Raw genomic sequence first — 24,069 nt, forward strand, 5'->3', positions numbered from 1 at the left:
AGATGCCAGTTTGTAACAGTGACTCAAATGTTCCATGTACAGATACTCCAAAAACACACAGTCACTCTCTCCACCGCCAGCTGACTGGTGATAAAGACCTTCAGGGGCACTTGGGGCTTTCTTAGCTGAGGTTGCAGTATTTTCTTTAGGCATTTGCCTTTTAGCCTACATTTTCACATAATCATTAGTATGACATTGTTCAGTAAGATGTTATTTAGCCTAGTACCGCTGGTAGACAAAATAATAGAAACACCTGTTAGTATAGTGCAATACAGTTAAACAGCACCAGAAACTACATCCTCTAAAATGATCATAAATCAGCACTTGTCAAAAACAGGTTGAATAAAAACTAAACTTTATCATCTTCATCAAGGGAGGATTTATAGCAGGTGTATGCACCCAGTGAATGGCTGACTGTGTTCTCCAACAGTGGTGGTGTAATGAGTGCATGTGGATGTTCTATTTATTTTTTGCTAGCACATAATCATAGAATGGCACACGTTTCACTTATTATCATTTATCAGATCATGTTTCAGATGTGTTTATGTAGTCTACAGGCAGGTTTTTGCTCTTCATCAGCTGAAAAACATCATAGTCATCGAAACAGTTTTACTTGCAGTCTTAAAGGCACCTGAGTCTCGTCTCTCTTTTAGGCTCTGTTTTCAAGAATCACTGGTGCAGTTTGAATCTGAGTCAAGACACCACAAGGTGTATTGTGTATCAGAAGCACAGTTGGAAACAGTGAGCAGGAATACATTACAAGTAGGTGTTGTTGAAGCTGACGAATCATATCACCTCTTTTCCTGTCCTTTAAAAGCACTATTTAGAACTGCAACCGTCTGAGTCAGTTTTGGTGGAGAATGGATTTGCCATAATGGTGTCTTCCAAAATAAAAATGCTGTCCATTGTGGGAGGTGTAAAATCAGAATGATTACAAAGCATATAAAATGTAATTATGTTGGCAAAAGACAACACATTTTGTGTTTAGTGACGTTCATTTGACAAAAATGTCTCCATGGATGTGATCATTTGAACAAGAGAATAATATTCATTTGGATATTAGTGCAGATGTACAGTACAGATATTAGCAACAAAAGATAAAGATTGAATTTTCTTAATTAAATAGAGAGCATGCTGTGGTAGTGAACAATAGGGCTCCAGATTAATCTGTGCAAATGACTATCCCTTATGCTATGGAAGCCTACAGACAACCCAAGAATATGCCTTTGCTAAAAGGCACAAAAAATGTTGCAGTGTCTGCAGTGGACAATTTTGTTACAGATGAACTGCAATGTATCAGATCTGGCCTAATTTCAACTTCTTGCCTGGTTTAGAGCTCCAGCTGCAGTGCATGTGCCAGATGTACAGTATGTAAAATAATCTCATTATTATGACTTTATAATGACTCTATCATTTTTGGGTATTCTTATGAAGGCCCAGGTGCTGTTCAGTGCCTCATACCTTTAAAGTTGATGCTGACATATTGAATGATGTAGAATTCCAGATCGACATAACATATGCCTGATTCTGTTATTGTGAATCTTCCAGTCTACCTGCTTTGGATCCAAAGTTTTTATCCTGACTGAGAAAACTGCTGAGAGCTCATCTTTGATGAGGAGCCACTATACTGTGTGCACCAAAAACAAATAAGGTATTGCTCCACTCTTTGTAATCAGAAAGAATGGCTCTGACATTTGCAATATAATAACCCAGAACACTACCAACACTCCAAACTTCTGAAAGCAGCAACGTTCTATCAAACACTGTGTCAGCATTAGTTTACTGCTGTTCTGCCTACTGAAGCAACAGTTTTTTTAGACTATTACTTCCTACATTTATTAAACAGGAGACATTGACTCAAAAATCACAATATTCTAGCAAAGAAAGAGCAAATGTCATTATATAACATTTAAATGATTAAATGCTATTGCATTTGTTATACCAGTGTTACTTGTACTTTGTCCACTTAATTTTAGCCTTGAAAAAGCCACTTTTCTGTTCACAGAAAATCTTCAATTTGTTTCAGTGATTCCATCAAGCCAACCCTGAAACCATGATGCACAGTTGCACGCCAAGCAGGTAATTGAAGATAGACTGGCAATAATTTTATTTATGTTACAAATAAAATGCCAGAAATGTGCTGGTTCCAGCTCCTCAAACATGATTGGCTGATTTTCTTTATCAAATATATATATATATGGTACATTTAATGTTAGGCCTTGAGTTGTTGTTCAAACAAAACAAGACATTTGACAAGATATTTTATTGCTTTTGACTTTGTGTAGACTAAACAGTGACTCTGCAAAGTAAGAAATACTCTTTAGTTGGTTCCCTAAAGTCAAAATAAAACTGCTTATCAATAAACAATGAATCAACTCTTCTCTAAAATTCAAAAATTGGTATTTTTTTTAAAGCAGCATAGAATGTTTTTTAAACATTTTACACAAAACACAAGTATCTGAAAGTGTCCAAAAGGTGTTTTATAGAAGTAAAATTATGTAGCACACACTGCAGTTTTTAAAAAGGTTTCAATAACTGACTATATAAAAGATGTATAGGGTGACGGCTCCCATTAGTGAAGCTGCCCCCTGGTGGCCGAGTGCAATATTTAATGAGTTATTTTAAAATAAATGTGAAAATGTGATCATAATTGTTGCATTAGCACTGAGAAGATAGTGACTTAATCTCATATTACTATTTATTTACATCAAAGCAGTAATATGATGTAAAAAGGGCTGAAAGGCACAGCAAACTCTACCTTCAAGCTAATTTGTCAGATACGTTTGTGTGGGCACTAAAAGCAACAAAAGGAGGCAGAATATGAGTTTCTGAATGCTCAGCTAATGCAGTCTTCATTACCATATATAGAGCTATATCAATAACTTATCACCAGCTGCAGTTGTTATGCTAGCCCTGCAAACAGTGGGTATACATCCACACTTGAGCGTTCCTTTGGGAAGGCAAGGGAAATCAGAGAACTAATCAGCAGCAGCTAGGACTGTGGAGGTGACTGCAAGTGCAATGCCAGTGCAATGCCAGTGCAACAAGCTAGTGACGTTGATGGGAGCTGACACTGAGAATTGGGAGAGGATCAAGAGACAGTCTTACTTAAGGAAGCTGTTTCCTCAGCCTGTGAAACTTTGATTCAAGGTAATGGAGTACTCATCAAGAGAGCATTAAAAAACTGTGGAAATTTGGAAATTGTTTGTGTGGAAGGCTGGTGAAATTAAGAAAAGAAGGATCACATTTTTGTTTCTGTGTGAGATATAAGACGGAACTTTGGCTCTGAAAATGTTTCTAGTTGGCTACAATGCCTTTTTTGTTGTCTGTTGTCTACACAGAGTTGTTCAGGTTGCGTAACAACAGCGTAATTAAAGTCTCAGGGGTGTAAATAGCAAGTAAATGAAAACTAATTCTGTGCTGAGATGTAAAAAATTGCATGTTTTTTTTTCCCAGTGGCTTGTTAGTGAGGAACAACACACACATGCACACAAACTCACAAAAGCCACACATGTGCATCCATTCCGTACACTAAGGTGAGTAAACATGACTCACTTTCCTCTCCCAGTCATACGCATAAATACAGTATACAAGAAAACATATGCACACATGATACACACCTATTTCTTAACCCCTCAGTGCCATAAACAACACAGGAGGGAATTAAGAAGCAGGGGGACTTGGCTTGGTATCAGAGGGAGGCTGCCTCACTGCTTCTTCTGATGTTAATTACTTTGGCCTGTTTGCATTTTTATTTATCTGGTGCTGAGACTTTGAGCTGGTAATCTATTCACACTGATATTGGGAGATAAAACTTGAACTTAAATGAGGCTGGCCAGTGGAACTGCTGCTTTTCCTAAATTATTCATCAGCGGTTCTGGTATGCACTCCAAAGTCACTTCCAAGCAATTGTTTATCTGCTCTCAACACGTGGGGACAGATAATGGTTTATTCAGACACCTTCATGATATAGTATCCTCCTCTGCACTCTTCTCAGCTGACTTAAAATAAATACCATATCACCCTCAGCAGCAGATAGCATACTGTATGGAGATGTACTGATATAGATCCAAAATGAGGCGTGTAATGAGAAGAGATGATGTATACCGCTGGCCAAGTCAGCGGGATGAGAGACAAAGATGAAGATGAGAAGGCGAGAAGCAGCCCCTCCACCCCCCAGCGCCTTGCCGTGTGGCCGATTTACAAGTTATGGCCTTTTTCTCCTTCATTCCACTGTCATTGAGAGAAGATTAGAATGGGGCCGATTGCTTTAGACATCAAACATCATACAGTCGATCCATCAGAGCAGCCTCAGAGCTGTGCAGATGCATTCATAGGGAGGAAAAAAAGGAAAACACTCTTTATGCTTTCTGAGAGTCCCCCCTGTTCTTCACCCTTTAACACCCCCCCCCCACACACACACACACAAACACACACTTACCCACCCCCCATTTCCCCCCTTCTGCTTTTCTTCCTGGTTTTTTCTCTCCTCTTTCTTTATCGCTAACTTGTGAATGGCAGCCAATCAGGGGCAGAGTCACCTCAGCTTCAGCCTCAGTGACATCCACCGCCAGAAGTGATGCACTGCTAGAGAAAGAGAGAGGAGGGGTTAGTGACAGAGCAGGGGAGGAGAAGTAGGAAAGAGGGAGGGAGAGACGGAGAGAGACAGAGTGAAGAGATGATAGAAAGAAACTGTAGAGGAGGAAAGGGGAGAAAAGCCAGAGCGGCTGGGAGAAATGGAGCGAGGGAGGGCAGAGAGAAAGAGAGAAGCATAGAGTAAGGGAGGAGAGCAGACAGGAGGCTCTCTCTCTCTCTCTCTCTCTCTCTCTCTCTCTCGCACATACACACACTCCCATACACATTCTCACCAGCTGTGCTGTTGTCAGTCTTGGAATGTAAGCACTGCCGTGAGGAGCCAGATTCTCCGCCACTAAGCACTGCTTGGGAGTAGGAACACATTATTGTGCACTCAATGACGCAGACGGATGCTAAGCTGTGAAAATCAGAGGTAAGGGCTTTTCCCTGATTCACGTTAAAGGACATATATTCATATTTTGTTTTATATTTTGTCTTCAGACTCCCGTGGATGATCTGCTTCTTGCACTGTGACAAAGGCAATGTCGGTATGACATGTAAAGAAGTGTCGCAACTTCAGGGAGTTTGATAACATTTGAATCAAATGAAGAGTGAAATGATTAGATTTGTTGTTCAGTAATCGGATTTGAATGCGTCTTTATAATTTACTCATGTAAAACGTGTGTTTGCAATGAGAGAATTGTTGTAGTACCGTAGTAGATTTGGACAAACTGGAACTTTAGGCTCATATGATGAATCAAACTTAAACATTCCCACTTGTGATTATTTTTAGCATCTGTTTATCCCCTTTAAATTGTATAATATTCAGCCCATGACACTTGTCACACAGTGGGTAATGTGATTTTTAGGTGGGTGTTATGGCTTGAGGGTGTGCTGTGCTTTTAGCATTAACTTTGTCACTCGATACAAAGTGCTATTCTAACTTCATACTGTGGACCAGTGGATCCCCGAGCAGCATGTGTGCATTTTTAGATATATGGTGTCTGTCCATGTGCACATGTTCACTATATATGAATGTCTTGTCTAAGTGTGTGTGTGTGTGTGTAGCTGCATTTGTGTGTGCACCTGTTCAGGTTTCTATGCCAAGCTCTCTGTGTGTGGATATGTCTGTCTCTCTGCTGAAAGGCACTGAGGATGAATCATACTTGTGATATTTTATGGGCAGATTTGATGGAGAGGTGCTGTATCATTCATATCTCTAAAAACGCATGGAAGTGTTTATCATGGTGTTCGAACAGCACTGCACTCCATGTGCATGTGCATATCCTCCACAGCACAAACTTTAATCACCCTTACTCTCTTGTTCACTTTCTCCAGCTGCCGAGTCCTCTGCGTACTGCCTCATGCACAGCAGCTTTACGGTCATCAAAGTGATATTTTAGGGTACAGGGGCATGCACCAGGTCATCCATGTAACACCACCATTATTGCTTAGTGCGAATTAGCCGCTAACACACTCCCTTAATTATTGTCAGATATGGAGTGACCTTTCACTGTAGAAACAAAACGAGGTGGAAACCCATGCTCCCACACAGGCACAGTAGCTCTCATGAGCATCTGCACAGCTCCTATGAAGGGACAGTTGAAAAGCACAGGTTTTCTTTGTGTGGAAATGGTAGACTGGGAGAGGGAAACCAGGGTTTTTCTTGACTAAATTATCAAATTAATTTGGTCATTTTTTGTCCCTTTTAATAAAATTCCAGTTTTGTTTAGTTTTTTTTTTTGTAGACTGACTTCCTTATTCACACAGTAAGAGTTTTAGCATAAATTTTATGTCATTTATATAAAGAAAGAATGAAGGCCTTCCCTTGTGGACTTGATTTTCAATGAGAAAGTGTGCACTGTATCACAAAATTGCTTAGAGGATTTCAAAACATGAGTAAAGCTTCCTGAGGTTTGCCGTTGCCTGCAGCCAGCGAAAGCAGACTTGGAAAGGTCTAGAGCTCCACCAAGTGGTGGCTTGCACAGGTGCTGCATCTTAGTGCCTTCATGCCCCTCATGCCACTGTGGAGTTACACTTTGTATCAGTATCAGCAAGAAATCACTGGAGCTACTGAAACTTAAAGTCACATAGTACCAGCTGTTTTGCACCCAGCTTGCATATATGGTCGGTGTTTGTTGCAAAAATCCAGTCATTAATTATGTTATTGGAAAAACAATGCAGGTTCAAATGATCACTGAGATCTGTTTGATGACCTTGCAGTCTTCTCTCCATTGTAGTCATTTTCTTTCCTAATTACTGTACCTCTGTCTGTGTTCATTTAGCTGACTGTCCTCATACAGTATAGTTATGTAGTACTAGTACATAATCAATAAATAAGACTACAATTTAAATAATGTTTGACTGCCAACAATCTAGAAGTTCTGAGCTTTTGACGATAGATGCTTACTTACAGTCTACAGCAAAACTGAGCCCATAAATAATTCAAAATCATATTTAATAATTAGTTTATTTTTACATGACAAGCAGTTTAGATTAAGAATGTGTGCCAAAAAGTACAACCTTAAGTCAACAAATGTGAGTACACTTGTGACAACTGACATAAAAATGAGTTTACCTGTGACCAGTGCAACAGGGAAGATCACACCTGTGGTTTCTGATTAAGGCTAAATCCAGAAAGCTGTGGTGGTAGTAGCTTCTAAAACAACCTACTACCACCACAGCTTTCCTGATTTTGGTCAGGGCTGTGTCTGAACAAGTAAGGACAGGCACTCACCGACTGGGCCATCGGTGTCAGGGCTCGTCCTCCCAGTGTGTCCCTAACCATTGGCACTAGTTGTCCCCTATCAGTGACTTTATGGCCGATTCGACATGTTGAATTGGCATTGGCCAGTCAGGCCTTGTCGGTAAGAGAGAACCCACTCTCATTGGCTGTTAAGTGCACAAGAAGAGAATGGTTCAGAAAAGCCCCTTCAGCCTGTTGCCGTAGTATCCATGGCTTCACCTATTTAATGCGGTTTCTGCTTGTTTTTCGCCTCCACGACCTCCTTTCTTCTTACATGACCAAAAGACCAAGGGCAGAGAACGGCAGTGTCATTTGTAACATCTTATCAGACATATTTTCGATTAGAAGCAGCTACAAACAGCAGCTGTGTTGTACGAGAGGTGTTTTGTATATAGGTTAAACTTCCACATTCATGCTCTTCTTCTTTCCCTTTATGAATGCTTAATACAGATACTGCCATTTGCTGGTAGGAGGAGTATTTTCTGTCACGCAGATGGTTGTAGTTTGTGCGCTGTGTTCTAGTGCCCCTCTTTCAACCTCACTGGCCCAGACAAAGCTGACATGAGGTGATGCAGAGGTCAGCCTTGGTCTCTGCTAGTTCTTTCACGTTGGCTTGGTGTGTCCCTGCCCTAAGAAACCAGAATGTGAGGCTGCATAAAGACGGAAGAGGGTGCAAGCATTAGTAGGCCAGTGAACACATGTCAATGCGCAGTTGCAGCAGTACAGTATATGAAGAGCCATTTTATAGCCATGGCCACCCTCGGAAAATGACGCTATGTGCAATTTGCTATTGAAGCATTGCACTGTAGAATGATTTTTTTTTTTTTGCTTGTAATGTAAAAGAAAATATCCATTTCGCTAACAATGCTATTTTTTTTTAGCAAAAGCAAGCACAAAATGCATCAAGGCAATTTGAGCAAGGTGAAAGAAATCACTTTATATGAACTTTTAAATGTGAGAATTTTTTATTTCATCGATATTTCAAGTCAGAGTGTAAACATCTGTTGGAAATTCACCACCTTAAAATTTAAGGACACATGGCCAAAGTTCTTTAGAGGCTACTGAGCGACCACCACACTGGAAGGGGTGGGGGAATTTGGAGAACGATGCATGTTTTCAGACAATCTCATCAGGAGACAATATCTCTATTAACGGACATTATCCTGGGTTGTTCACACAGGTGACTGAGGGGAACAGCTCTAGAAGGTGACATGAGACGCGTCACAGATTGTTGTGTAAGAAAAAGAAGCACTAGACAGGGATGTGCAACTAGCCAGTCAAGGTGTGAAGCAGAAGTGAATGTTGGATCCTTGGCTTGGAAAATGATAAAAAAAAACAACATTCACAACATCATACAACTGTTGCGTACATACAGAAGGGGGGGCAAACACGTGCTTCAAAGTCTGCGGAAAACCTATGGAGGTGTCGTCGGAATTCCGTCTGGGCCTGGTGATGTTAGTGATACTGAGCACAGATGTACTGAGTATGTATGTGTGTGTTAATTTGCTCACTTCTAAAGGTGTGTATGTATATGAAAATGTACAGTAAAACCTAACAAGGGAGACATGCAGTGTGGTTGCACACTGTGCCTCTGAATGAACTTATCTTTTACCCTTATTGAAGGTTTTATAGACATTATTTTTTCATAATAAACTTGATCTGTTTGATTCACATTTGACTATTTTTATTCACTGACGTGTCCACTGTCAAATTTAGGACATAGTCTGTCTTTGGATAAACCCAAATACTGTGATTTTCTGGGTGAAAGTACAGTGTGCCTTTACAGCAGATAGAGTGGTACAGTATACTTATATTAATCTTGGTGCCAAAGGTTGTAACAACACAGAGAGCAGATGGTCAGTTTAGGTGTTTATATTCTCCCATGTGTAGACTAGTATTAATGTATTATGCATGCAACACCACTTAAAAGGTTTTTAAACTGGACTTTGGCTACACATTACACCTATAATTATTGTCCTACCCAGAGAGAAGTCACAAAAGTGCTTAGTAGCAGGGCCCACATTGTGGGGAAGCCTGCGTGTTCATTCCTGGGATCCTGGGATGTATGTGCATACAAATTTAAACAGACTAATGTGCAAGGCTATGCTTTTCTGGGCAGCGTTTCCTTTTGAACTGCTAGTTTATATCTGATCAAAGATATTCTTATTCTGCAAAACAAGGATGTATAATTTTGCAGATTAGAGAAATGGAGCACAGCAGAGCCTCAGCCAAGATCAAAAGACAACACTATAAACACATATTTAACAGCTTTGTCCCTTCACATCTCTGGTTTAAATGTTGAGCCATATACACTGCCTACAGCTTAATCTAATCCTAAACAACTTTTTCTAAAATACCTCACTATTTAACGGGCTGAATAAATTGAGATAATTCTGGCATTGAATCAGCCTGCTCACTCATCTCTTAATAAAGTGTTTGGAGGAATTCTGAAAAGACACACTGGCCTAATGCTTAATAGCCACACCACATTAAAAGATTAATATCCAGAATGCTATTAAAACTCAAGGACGGGCTGGAATGATAATTAGAAAATGCAATCACATGCATCAGAATAGATTAATTGCAAGGCAGTGTTTTGTGATTTTGGAAATGCATGTGTCACATTCATGCCACATTATTGGCACGGACAAGAAAGGAACATAAAAAAAAAAAATCTAGCACTGACTCTTGAAAGGTTTGGGTCACTGTATTTGTGTCTGTCACTGTAGCTGATCCAAAGAGATACTGCAGAACTGCAAGCCCCCATGGCAATGTTCACTCAGAACAAACTTTGATCAGTCTGGTCAAATATTATTCTTAAACATAAGCATTATTGAAAATTATTGCTGATTAAACAGATTCTGTCGAGTTAAGCTGAGTGACTGAGAACAAGCAGATTGAGCAGTGTTTTATGTTGAGATCTCATTAGCTCAGTTATTTGATTTCCTATTCAAAGGAATACATTCCTTCATGTTCTGCTCTTCACTTTCATAGACATTAATAGGCCATTTGTTTGCGTGAATACTTCCATTGGCATTACAGTCCTTATTTTAGAGCTCTGAAGAGAAGCAGGGGAACTGATAAACTAGCATGCTCCTTGAGGGACACAGCGAATGCACGTCAGCCTTTATACAGGGACCATGGGTTCTTTTAGAACGAGAAGAAAGATTTATTAGGATTAACTCCCAAAAGACCATAAAATATGCATGTATACCTAAATTACCTATCATGACCAGGCCTGCTGAGGACATAGCCATAGTGAAATATCAGAACACGACTCCCAGAAGCACGAAATACCTTATCACAGGTGCAAAGTTAGGTCCCTGGGGAAAACTCTAGGGATGTTGGCAATTCACCACAAGTCCAACAATGAGCTGGAGTTCAAATTAAAAAAAAAATGGGTAGAGAGAATAAACTAGAAAGACCCAGCTCCCTAACATACAATAGTGGAGTTTCTCTGTAGCTTTACAATGTAACTGAAGGAGTGTGAAACCGAACATAAAATTACAATATAAGTTTCAGCTGAGCAGTTTATGGAGGTACCTTTTGCCCATGTCAGAATCAATGTGCTTCCAGAGATGCCTGTATTAAGCTATTTGAACATGCTCACCGGCTCTGAAACACTGTTCGCATATCATCAGTAATGCAACTTATAATTAGAGAAGTGTGACTCACTCCCTTACTCCCCAAATACTGGGGCAGAAGGCGATATGATAAATGTGCTTGGATTCCACGGGGTTCAGTAAACTGTATGTAATTTACATGTAAGATCGGCTTGGAAAATGATCTGCCTCTAAAAAACAACATATTTCAGATAGATTACAGTAAGGATGTGACAAATAAGAAATGAATCAATATTTCCTTATGATGAGAAAGAAGAAAAATGGGCAGTGCACTGGGGAAAGGCGTGCACTGAAAATTTTAAAAACTAAGAAATAAATGTAATAAACAGCTTTTTAGAAGAAAGGGCACCGGAAGCAAATCGTAACAACAACAACTATAATAAATACCTCTTTTTAAAAGAGCAGACAGTTGCAGCTGTTAAATTCAATTTGACTTTAACATTTACTAAGTTGCACTATAATGATAGCTGTTTTTATGATGATACATTTACAATGAATTTCTTTTCGTTTTACTATATTAGTTTTTCCTTTCCTTCTTATGGGATTATTTGCATTTTATGAAAATATTTACTGAATTTTAACACCACCCACCACTGACAGTGACTAATATTGCAGTTTGTTTCCCTGCTATTTTAGAAGAATGTGTCATGAAAGTGCTTCTTGACTAAAGTTTCCTCCTTCCACAGGGATCGGAAGGACTTCAAAGAGGGGAATACAATGTCTGTTCTGATGACATTGCTTTCTAGTGTTCATCCTATCAGAAGTTTATTATCATAATTCAGAAGTTATCCCGGACATTTCCCAGCTGATTGAGTACCATGATAACCACTCAGGCTCTGCTCCTCCTGATGCTCTCTATCCTGTGGCCCAGTGCTACCCTGCCGTTCACACCTGAGAATATTGGGAATCTGTTTGGGATGTCAGAGAGTGATGGGAGGATTCTTCAGCGCTCCAAACGAGGATGGATGTGGAATCAATTTTTTCTGCTTGAGGAATACACAGGAAATGACCATCAATACGTTGGCAAGGTAACGTGTCCGAGCACACCGCCTGCAGACTAATTAGAGAAGGTTTAGCTTGTTGAAGTAGCGTTTGATGTAACTGGCCAAAGATGAATGGGCTGCCATAAATCTGGCTGTTAAAGGCAGAGTTAACTGGGGCTATGGGACACACACTAATGCCTTTACCTTGAGTCTATCTACTGTCTTTTTAAATGGTACATTCTATCACATAGTTTATTCAGTAAAAATCATACTATTATTCAAAATTGCATTGATCTCTTGTTGGGCAGGTGGCACCGGTGTTATACAGATATATAATCAATGTATGGCTCATTTAACACTTAATTACTTCTGGGAAGCTCATGAAAAACTTTTCGTCATTGCAAAATGATCCCTGTAAGGGATTTCATGAACAGAAAAAACAAAAAATAAACAAATATATAAGTCACATGCGGCCAAAAACCAGTCTCAGATGTCAGATGAGTGATTTTGAGACTGAATTCAAAAACTACAGCACTGAGAGTTTTGGGACAATGTTTCTTTCCTCCCCACCCACCCAGATCAGAGAGGTTCTTGTCAGGACACCCATGCTAGCACTAGAGAGACAGGTGTGATGGGGAATTCTGCAGTTATCAACTCGAGGGAGGGAAATGAGGTGACTGTCGACAGCCAATTTTCTCAGAGGAAGCTGGCTTTCATCACACACCTCATTCTCTGAAGTAAACAAGTGTCTTGTGCAAGGTTGAGTGGGGGGATATGACAACTTCTTTTGCAGAAACCATCATCCTGATCTGTTGAAGAGAAAGGAAAGGCGAAAAGAAATGAAATAAGGAGGAGGGGAGAGAAAACACATCAGTCACTAAGGCCAGTAAAATTCACCTTGCAGTGTTAAGTGATGAAGCAGCGAAGCAAATGGTAACTATGCAGTAAAGGCAGCCATCCGCTGACATGTCAGCGACTGGTCTGATGCCACTTTCTTCTCAACCCTTTGATGTCTTCTGGCACCAGGCATCTGGGGCATGACAGCGATCACATTCACCAGTTCTCCGCTCTTCTTGTGTCCAATAGCACTCACTATTAAACTGTCAGAAAAACATGAGGCTGTAATAAATTACTGGTTAGGTGAAATAAGGCAGCCGTATAGAGTCATTCTGCTTTAGAGTAGAAGCCATGGTGATTTGTAACATTAATTCCATCAGTTTAAGGTGGAGTTTTTGACTGAGAGGCAGATTGTTATTGAGACGGAGAGACAGACTACAAGTCAAAGGAAAGATACACAAAGAGAAAACATATAATAGCAAGTCGACATTTAATAAATAGTGGATTAATTAATTATTCCATAAACAGAAAATTAATTGGCAGGCATTTAAATAATCTGTTTCTAAGTCATTTTTCAAGAACAAATACCACACTTTCAGGGTCCAGCTTCTGAGTTGTGACAATAAGCTGCTTTCTTTGTCATATTTGATTGTAAACTGGCTATCTTAAGGTTTTAGTCTGACAAAACAAAGTGAAGACATTATGGTAGCACTTTATTTTACAGGTCTGTGAATTCCAGTTTATTTCTAAATACATTTGTAAAAAGTTTCCTGGAAGCAACAGTGTAACTGATACTAATTACAGGTGCAATTAGAGCATGATCAGTTGGTACACTTCCAGTTATTTCTAAATGCTAAGCTAGCACAAACCTGAGGCTTTCTTCAGAGGACAATGCACATTGTTAAATTTGCCTACAAACAACCATCCAATTCGGCGTAAATGAAGAATACCATTTCTTCATTTCTTCAATACCATGAATAAATAAACATTAACAATAATAAATTCTTTCATGGAAATTTATCTGGAAGCCAATAATAAAGTCAACACAACCCAGTTGACTAACTAAGAAAAAAAGTAGATTAATTTTTTGTATCTGTTTTTCTGTAATTGATGTCAAACAACATGGTTCTTTGCAGGAAGCTTATTATTAGGAAATAGTAGACTTGTAAAATAAAGCTTTAACAACATTACAGTGGCCTTGAGTTCAGTTTTCTCAAATTTTTTTCCCATTTTCTTGAATAAACAATTTTTCAATAATTGGAGAAAATAATTGGTACATTATGTAATCGTGAATAAAATGATTAAATGCAGCTGTGGTTGGATGATAGGAAAAGGAGAAGTCTTTGTTGGTCAGGGAAAATAAAGAACATCTAGTTTCAAAACATTATTTTGGTCCCTGAGAAATGACAATGAGCGAAGTGAAAATGAATATTATTGTCCAGTGCATCCCTAATAGTTATAATGACACAATACACAGTGAGGCAAAGATAGAACAATATAAATACAGGCAAACAGAAAATACAAGAAATAGATAGGATGATGTGAGATAGAAGGTCGGAATAATAGACAGACAGAGAAACCTACTGAAATCAAATGAGGTCAGGAGAGAGAAAGAAGCAGCTACAACAAATGCAAAATGCACTCTCATGGCCAGCACAAAGCCATCGAAGCGTTGATGGTTGTTCACATAAAGATCATTTAATGGATATGCAGAGCACTGTGAGAGACCCTGTTTATTTCACATTCAATCAAACTTCTCTAATCAACCCACACACTCACTAACTGTCACTTGAGGCTGATTTCTTGATTAACACAGTCAAATTTGATGTAAAGAAGTCACACTCTCACTTTTTAACTGAAAAGAAAGCAGCATACGTCTCTGGCTGCATTATATAATAAAATGCGGCTCATATTGCTTATCCGGGTGTTCAAAAGACACACTGCTTTGAGGCTACACATGGAGTCATGCTGACTGAAACTTCACAGAATGATAAGAAAGATAATTGCATTAGTGAAGGTACGTTTTTAGGTTCTGTAGCAATTGTCAACATGGAAAAAGAGTGCAGTATATTTTATTATGGTAAATATACTAAGCAGTGCCTGTGTGTATATCAAGCGTAAAACCCTCAAATCTCATTTTAGCTGACTTTCACGGGGCCATTAATGTGTCTGAGCACTCGCTGTGCAGCTGTGGTGTCCTACTTCTTAAGCAGGGCTGTGAAGTGTGAACACTTGCAATGCTGAGCAATACAACCACAAACTATGGATTCTGGAGCATTTCAGATGCATGTTTGAAGTGCACAAAATCCTATTACATTCCTGGTACACTGCATTGTCTTGTGCCTTGTAAACAAAATGTGCTGCCCTAAATTTGAATATTCAAGGTAGAAGCTCACTTTGTTGTGTTAATAGTTTGCCAATAAGCATCCTTCACATATTGCATGGCCTTGTTTGAAACTTTTCTGCATTGAGTTGTATGATCTATTAAAACACACACACACACACACACACACAAAGCACACTACAGATGGTGTAAGCTGTACCTTTAACCTGGGTAACATCCATTAAAGTGCAGTGTTCCAATAGTAAAGAAATTGCCTGTGTTTTAAGAGACAGAGGAAGAGAGGGAAGAAGAGTAATTATTCTGTATTCGTTGTGTGCTCTATTTTGCTATCTCCTCTTTGCAGCACTGAGCAATGCTTACCAGAGGCCTGAGAAGAATTGCCAATGATTTTGCTGGTTTACTGACAATTCCTCAGTGTTTGTGCAAGCCAATTTAACTCATCAAGGCTCTCCTCTGTGCTTCTGTTGTAAGGCCTTGAAAAGGCTGTGTTTGTGCTGCAAGGCCTTGAAAGGAGAGCCACTAAATCTCTGCAAATATAGTGTAGCTGTGCTAACATTTGATTTTGTTAAGGCTGTGTGAAACACTTTGTGACATGCTCTAAGTACACACAACAGTATCAGTGCCATTTTTCTAGCTACAGTCTTATGCAAAAGTTTAGGCACCCCTTGATAAATAACAGATTTTGGTGATTTTTTATTTGAACAGATGTTAACACAGTTTCTCTTGGAAATGGAAAAAATGCACAATATTTTCTGCAAACAGTGATGCATAGTTACTTCTTATGCCATAAATTGAACAAAAATAAAAAATAAAAACATTATTATGGCATGGTGCAAAAGTTTGGGCACCCTAAGAGTTCCAGAGTCTCAAAGTCTCTCACAAGGTATCAGACCTTAATCAGCTCGTTAGATCTGATGCACAGCAACAGCTGTCATTGGTAAATGCCAATTTCAAAGCTGTACAAATACTTTGACTCTTCAAACCTTGTGCACACACTTGTGGACACCCAGCAACCATGGGTTCCTCTAAGCAGCTGTGTAAGACCCTGAAAATGAAAGTTATTGACGCCCACAATGCAGGAGAAGGCTACAAGAAGATAGCAAAGCGTTGTCAGCTTGCAGTTTCCACAGTAAGAAATGTAATTAAGAGATGGCAGATCAGGGGAACTGTGGAGGTCAAGATGAGATCTGGAAGACCAAGAAAACTCTCGGACAGAACTGCTCGTATGCTGGTCAGAAAGACAAATCAAAACCCCCATTTGACTGCAAAAAACCTGCAGGAAGATTTAGCAGACTCAGGAGTGGTGGTGCACCGTTCCACTGTGCAGCGATGCTTGCACAGACAAGGCCTTCATGGAAGAGTCAGCAGAAGAAAACCTTATCTGCGTCCCCATCATAAAATCCAACGTCTGAAGTATGCAACAGGACATCTACAGAAGCCCGATGCGTTTTGGAAACAAGTGCTGTGGACTGATGAAGTTAAAATAGAACTCTTTGGACACAATCAGCAAAGGCATGTTTGGAGAAAAAAAGGAGCAGCATTTCATGAAAAGAACACCTTGCCAACTTGGTTCACGTGACACTGGAAAACTTGCCTCTGGTATATGTTTACCTTGGTTTCTACATTCTGACAGTAAATTGACTACATCCAATCTACAGTATACTGTTTCTGTGAGACATTCCTACAGGAATCAAATCTTCACGTTGCCGGCACAGTGCCTCACTGATTTACAGTAGATATACATTAAATAACATGTTATCTCACAATAACTTTATACAATGTTTCTTACTTGTGCAAAACCCTGCTCTGTTTGAACCACCACTGGTAAAAAATGTGTGGCCATAGGGAGATCTGTTTACCCATATGTTTAGAAAGCTGATGTTAGACTTCCGATAATTTGCTAAAGTGCATGAGCTGAGGGCTTGTATACTCCCACAAGACAAGACAAAGAAAAATATGTAAAATACATACCACAAAATTCCGATTATCTTGTAGACAGCTTAGCTGCATATGGTGCAGCCTCCTTTGATGGCTTATTGTGTTGTTTTGGCTTCTCATGGGCCATTGTACAGAATAACAACCACTACTTGGAAATATAATAATCAAATGAATAGAGAATATAATCAAATGGTTTGAAGAATGCAGTTACATGACATGATGTGATTGTATTTGCCCTAATTATGACACCATAAACACAGAAGTGTCTTTGAATAGTCACACCTAAGAAAAAAATCAGTGATGAAATGTCCTTGTGTTGCAGAGGAGAGCACTGCTATCTGAGCATCCTAACGTCTCCTATATACCACTGCCTAAACAATGAAGTTCAAAGTAGAGAAAAGGTGAAAGGCACTATACAACATTATAAAAGAAGGGGTGTAACTCTGCACTGTAAAAAAGAAGTTGAGAAAACTCACAATTTCAAGGTAACAAACCAGTAAATTTTTCAGTTAGACAGTTAAACTTGTTTAGGTTTTAGTTTAGGTTTAGCTTGGGTTTTGAGTTCATCCAGCTTTTTACTTCTGTCAGTGTACTCCAAATTAGGGTAACATATTAGTTTACATGATCAAAATTCAGAATATTTGATTCTGTCAATCTACACAAAGTTGAAGTAGCTTCAATTTCAGAGCTCTGTCCATTGAAAAGTTGTGGTTTGCAACAAAGTTTGGATTTTTTACATAGTTTTATCTGGAATTATTATATGCACTGTCTATGATGGCAGCTTTGCTGCACTGATAGTAGTGAAGATAAGCCTGGAGTCATTAGCCTTCAAACACTTAAGACTTAAGTGAATAAGAACAATGCACAATGTCTCTGACATGAAGACATTTCTTCATCGTGGTTTTCAATGTTTTCATTTTGATCAGAAAGAAAAGCCTCTGGCTCCTCTGAGAAACTGAATGACTCCGATAATGTATTTTTTCCTATTTGAGAAAAAAAGGGCAAACTGACGAATTTTAACCTTGATGAAATGTATGCTGGGAAGTAAATAAGCTAACAGTGTGTCTAAATAACCTTATCAGTTAAACTAAACAATTCTGAACTGAACTCATGAAGTTCAGAACTCTTTAAGTTACACCAAGTAAATTTGTTTCCTGTATTGTTCAACTAAAGAAGACAAGCTGACAGAACTTTCTCAGTTTGTAATGAATCACGGTTTAAGATTCTAATTTATCAGGACTCATTTTTGTTGAAGTAGCACATGAGTTGTTGGCACAATATGATTTTGTTTAACTTGAATTACTGATAATTTAAATCCTACTGTTTATAACTGTTTATTATGCCAACAAATATAAGCTGCAGTTTTTACAGTGTTGATGGACATTTCAGTACAAAAATTAATAGAAACACTCTCTGCTTGCCAAGTTAGCCTCTCATTTGTAGTCAATAGCAGCAGCAGGCTTCACATGCATAAAAGGTCACAGATTTTTGGATCAGTGGACTACAGCTCAGGAGAGTCAAGTTCACATACAGTGATCAGAACTATAACACACATATATGAGTGGATGGATAATCCTCTTTAACAGGCCAGATAATGGGTTCGTCGGCATGAAAATGTTTTCAAACACAAAGCCAAACACCGTGCATATCGTAAATTTGAACTTGACAGCATCTTGTTTTCACATGCGTCCCCATTTTTTAATTCTGCCTGAGAATAGCTAGAACTCTGGCAGTATATTTCTGATTTCCATCCAAAGTTGTGCTGTTGACATCATCTTTCCAACTGCAGGAAAAAAATAATTAGTTTCTTCACAGCATGCAGACATTAATATTAATAAGTTTTTGACATACACCCTGTGTCTCTAACTACTTGTCATTTAAAATGTGAACCCATGAGATAGTGCTCTAAATATATCTGCTGACAGATCCAGTACAGTAATGAGCTTGAATCAAGTGTCTGTCACAGTATGCCACCATTAGTCCTCCACGACACTTAGAGCTCTTTCAAGGTGATGAATAGGTCAGAGGTGACTAATTTTAGCAATAGTTGCTGTAGGTCAGGTTTTCATCATTTATCAAAGGCACAGTTTAGAAGAAAAATCTTAAACTAATTTGACCTTGAGTAATGGAGTGTGTCATTTTGACACTGTGGGTGTCAAGGCCTTCTTCTGTTCTAAGACCGAAACAGAAAAAAATCCTCAGCGTGTTTATGCCATTATCACAGTGTTCACAAGAGTGTCACAGAGTTTTTAATCTAAACTATGGTGTAAAGTTCCTTTATCCAAACAGTATGTTTAATGTATTCTTTGCCCAGAAGCTCAGCATGTGGCATGTACTGTTTATTTACAACATATCCCGTGAGTGAACTTGAGGGCATGTGTTGATGGGTTTGGGATGTGAATAATTTAAATAAAATTTAAAGCAAAACACAAGGCCACTGAAGTCAAGTGAATTACACTTTCAGACTCAGAGGATTTTTTATAGCATTCAACCTTCTTGATCCTCAGAGAACCAACTCAATAAGAGAAAAGAGCTAGGAAGTCAAAAATCTCAAATATTAGCACATACTATTGCACCCTTTTCCAAAGAAAGACAGGGAATTGGCAACATAATTGTTTTCGTTGTAGGTATATGGATCAGATGTTAGCTAACCAACATACAGTATTGCAAAAAAGATTGAATGTTAACTCAAAAAGAGCCAAGGATTTGTTATTGTGTCCAAAGGTGATGGCACTTTCTTCCTTATGTTTGAGTAGAATGTACCTTTAAACTACTAATGCCATATTGCCATTGGTTGCTCAAAATTAATGTGTCTGCAATGCCTATAATTAGAATCTCATACAACATTAGTGCAATCAGACTCTAATGGGTCTCTGTAATTTTCAGCTGCACTCCAACATGGACAAAGGTGATGGCAATGTGAAGTATGTCCTGACTGGAGATGGGGCAGGCACATTGTTCCTGATTGATGAGAAGTCTGGGGATATTCATGCCACCAAGAGGCTGGACAGGGAAGAAAAAGCTATGTACACGCTCCATGCCAAGGTTCTGGACAGAAACACCAACGCAGAGCTGGAGCCGGATACTGAATTTAACATAAAGATTCACGACATCAATGACAACGCACCAAAGTTTGCGAGGGAAATCTACTTTGCCAGTGTCCCTGAAATGTCTGAAGTTGGTAAGTCATAGTTCACTTTATTTTAGAGATGAAAAGACTGGAAAAGTTAGATGATTAACAAAAATGTAATGGTATATGTGAGGATTTGCTGGTTTTCTCCATTTTATGTCATTGTAAACTGTTGAGCAGCTAAAAGGTGGATAAAATATGCAATCTGATAAACTCTCATTCTGAGAACTGTTTTGCATATTTTTTGTTCCTCTTTTCTTGTTATTTTTATTTCATAGACCAAAGCATAAAAAATAACCAAGAAGGCAGATTAAAATTTCAAGGACAAAACTCACTAGTTGCAGCCATATTTGATATACAGTAATTTAAGAATATATGCAATTGTATAATTAATTAATTCATTTTGTAAGAAATTGGGGGCGACTGTGGTTCAGTGGGTAGAGTGGTTGTCTCCCATCTGGAGGGTCGAAGGCTCAAACCTCGGTGCCTGCAGTCCACATGTCAAAGTGTCCTTGGGCAAGACAATGAACCCCCAAGTTGCCCCCAATGATGAGAGCCATCGGTTGAGTTGGTGCCGCAGATGGCTGCCTCGGTTCTGTACCGGAAACAAATTCCTTGTGTGTAACGTACTTGGCCAATAAAGGTGATTATTATGATTAAACATCTTTTAGGATTTCAGGTATAAAAAAAATCACTGAACAGTGTTTATCAGTTGGCTGGAACAGCTAAATATAATGCTGTATTTACTTCTTCTTGTTTTTGTTAAGTCAGGCTCATTGAGCATTCACCACAAGTAATGCCGTTTGCCATATTTAATAGGAAGAAATATGGAAAGTTAAGATCGTCACAGTCACTCTAATAAGGATTTGCTTCATTGACCTCCATTTCATCCATTCAAATAAAAGAACTGGATGAAAATAAACAAAGCTTATGAAATAATGTATGCAACTTGAAATCAATGCTCAATTATGCAACCACAAATTAACAAACAGTAGCAATCAAGGGTAAATCAAACTCCAGTTGTCTATATGACAAACAACAATACCCTATTTAAAATACAAAATGTACCATTTTTAGATTTCAAAACTGCTCATACTGCCAAAAGGTGCGTCAGGGTCATCGCTGCTCGTCTCCAGACTGATAAACTGCCTTATATGTTCAGACTGAACACACTAGTTAATCAAGCCAGCCAGCCATGAAAAATCAGCAACTCCCTTTTATGCTATCAGTGCTAGGACTAAGTGAGACAGATGTTCAAGAGTTCATTAGTATGCATGGAGATAGTCAGAGCCAAACAGGACACGGCAGAGGTCTCCTGAATGCCAAGGACAGAATCTGCAATGTGGCATTATTGAAACACTAGGGTGGCTTATGCAGAGTTTAATATGGAAATGACTTCAATGACGAGATATCTGAGGGGAACTGAGAGCTTTGTAAACCTACAAATTTATTAGCTGTATTACTTTTACTTATTTAGCACACAAATGACAAATGCTGTATAAGCACTTATCACTAGATTGTAGAGGCTTGGCATGTCTGTTTACTTGATATGTACTGCAAACTGTACTGAGTCATGTATAGGATATGTGCTCAGGTCCCTGTGATTGTTCTTGTGTTTGTATTTCCTGTAATTTGTAGTCATATGAGGGGTGACACTGTTTCATATTGATGGATAACACTCTAAAAAGGGTTGTTGGCTCAGGTCCCAGCTGTAAATGAGAAAGGCAATGTTCATGAGCACACACATGCAAACACATCATGCATGAACACAATAATTCTATTCCAGCTCCTCCACAGAAGCTTGTCAGAGTTTACCAAATGTTGCCATGGCTCTGGTTCTGTCAGCATAGGTCAGAAGAAGAAAAATCCACTGCAAAGCTAAATGGTTGGTTGTGTGCATCAAAACTGAGTTGGGCCAAAAATGGGCCTCATTTTGTTTTATTGTACAGGAGTTTACAAGGATACACTTGTTTTTAGAAAAAGTTTCAAATTAAAAGCCATATAAAACAGTGAAAATCTTACACTAAGATTCTGAGCTTCAAGTGCGCCAGTAGGAGCTTGACAGCTAAATGGTTTTCATGCCCCAAACATTAAATGGTTTGTTAACAGCCTGTGGTAAATCTGTGCTGTCACACATGGAGAACACATCCTGATGTATTACCTAAAGAGAAGCAACTCTTCAAAGTCTTGATGAAGTAGAACCTTTCATTCTCACTGATATTTAAAAGAGATCCAACTTGGATAGTTTAATTGGGTTTAATAAAAGCAACAACTGTTGGTGAGGTGACAGAAGAGACCCAGTTTGCAAACCTATCACTTTTGCTTTATGCAGCTACAGCAGCAGCGACCTGGTTGTTTCTTAAAGGAAAAAATAAAAGGAGGGGAATAACTTTTAACAATTGTATGTACCTGATTGAATGTACCGAGACATCACTGCCTCTTTATAGCCAACTAATTTGATTTTCTACTCAGCCTTGTTGTTTCACATAAAAACTGGAGATTAATCATTGGCTCCCAGTAAAACCCGTGTAAATATCAGGGCACCGCTGGTATTAAAGTTGTCAGTATGAGTAATTTCATTGCTGAAAAATGCTGGTAGGCTTAAAGCTCACTCTCTCCTTATGGAGAGGAAGCTAATAAAAATATGCTGAGTCAGTTACCTGGTTGCGCCTGTAGTATCACTTTGAAACTGACATTGCATGTTCTGTTTGCAGGTACGTCTGTTGTCACTGTCACTGCCACCGATGCTGATGATCAAACATATGGGAACAGTGCCAAGCTTGTATATAGCATTCTGCAGGGACAGCCCTATTTCTCTGTGGACTCTGAAAACGGTAAGTCAAACCCAGCAGAATCTCTGGAACGCCGACGTTAATGTTAAGTAATCTCTAAACAGGTCTGTTGTGCTGTTAGTGTTTGTGAGAATTAAACGAGATGATTAAAGCTCTGCTTCTTGGTATAACTAATATTAGAGAATTCAACAGTATATGATTTAAGATTACATCAAAGAGATGATTCAGTATCTTTCAGATTTTCAATATGAAAAGACTATGATGCTTGTAGTTATGGAATTTCTATGACAAATTTTCTTTGTATTTACTGTATATGAAGCCACTTATAAATTAATTGATGGAAGCTTAGAAAGGCAACCCCTTACAAAGCCATCGTCCAGTTTTTATTTGAAGCATGTCTGCTGTTATATTTAAGATATCTGTGACCTTTTGGGATGTGTGCTTACTTGCTGCCTTGTCAGTTTCATCTTTGGGAATTCAGTACAGTAACCCTATGACACTGTTAGGTGGAAAATGAGAGAACAGGCTAGCCTAACTCAGTCAAAGGTACATTCATACAATTGCAATTATTTGGTTATCATTTCCACACTGGATGTATTTTATATCATGTAGAAAACAGCTATCCAACAACAGCTGGGTTTCACTGACTGTACATACAGACAGCATCTCAGAAGTCCTCTGTTTAGCATAAAGCTGCCACTTTCATACAGTTTTGGGTCTCTGAAATCATAGCTGACAGTTGCATGTATTGGCAGATACACAGCTAACAAGATGTGCACATTCTTTTTTATTTTCTGGAGCATCTCTGGTGGGGTATATCCAGTAAATTTAAGGAAGTAAAGCAACCCTTTCTTTTAGAAATTACATCTATATACCACTAAATCCAAGAGCAAATATGTTTTGTAAGATATACAGTAGTGCCTTGATTACATCTAGTATCAACATAATGAGAAAATACAGTCAAGTTATGTTTCTGTCAAGTCATAAAATGAACCTAAATAACAAGTTGCTTCCTAAATTTTTAGACAGTCATAGCAGTTGCATTGAGTTAGGTAAAGATTGTGAGTTAAATACTGGAAGTCAAATGTTGACATTTAGCCA

The 24,069-nt window shown here is 38.7% G+C and overlaps 1 protein-coding gene across 4 annotated transcripts in view; it reads left to right on the forward strand.

Annotated features, from left to right (window-relative positions):
- The window catches only part of LOC109961604 (cadherin-10-like), a 91,161-nt gene that overhangs the window by 55,507 nt on the left and 11,585 nt on the right, over positions 1 to 24,069 (forward strand). For 2 of the 4 annotated variants that reach the window (XM_020602581.1, XM_020602571.1), the window contains exons 2-4: positions 11,631 to 11,972; positions 19,933 to 20,227; positions 22,891 to 23,010. In XM_020602581.1, the coding sequence (XP_020458237.1) occupies positions 11,763 to 11,972; positions 19,933 to 20,227; positions 22,891 to 23,010 (625 nt within the window). In that variant the 5' untranslated portion in view covers positions 11,631 to 11,762. Of the gene's footprint in view, positions 1 to 1,548; positions 1,652 to 2,005; positions 2,080 to 4,817; positions 5,009 to 11,630; positions 11,973 to 19,932; positions 20,228 to 22,890; positions 23,011 to 24,069 lie in introns of those variants that run through there. The other 2 variants (XM_020602561.1, XM_020602552.1) reach the window with 2 other exon arrangements.

Source organism: Monopterus albus, unplaced genomic scaffold, assembly GCF_001952655.1.
Source record: "Monopterus albus unplaced genomic scaffold, M_albus_1.0 scaffold3.1, whole genome shotgun sequence".
NCBI lineage: Eukaryota > Metazoa > Chordata > Actinopteri > Synbranchiformes > Synbranchidae > Monopterus > Monopterus albus.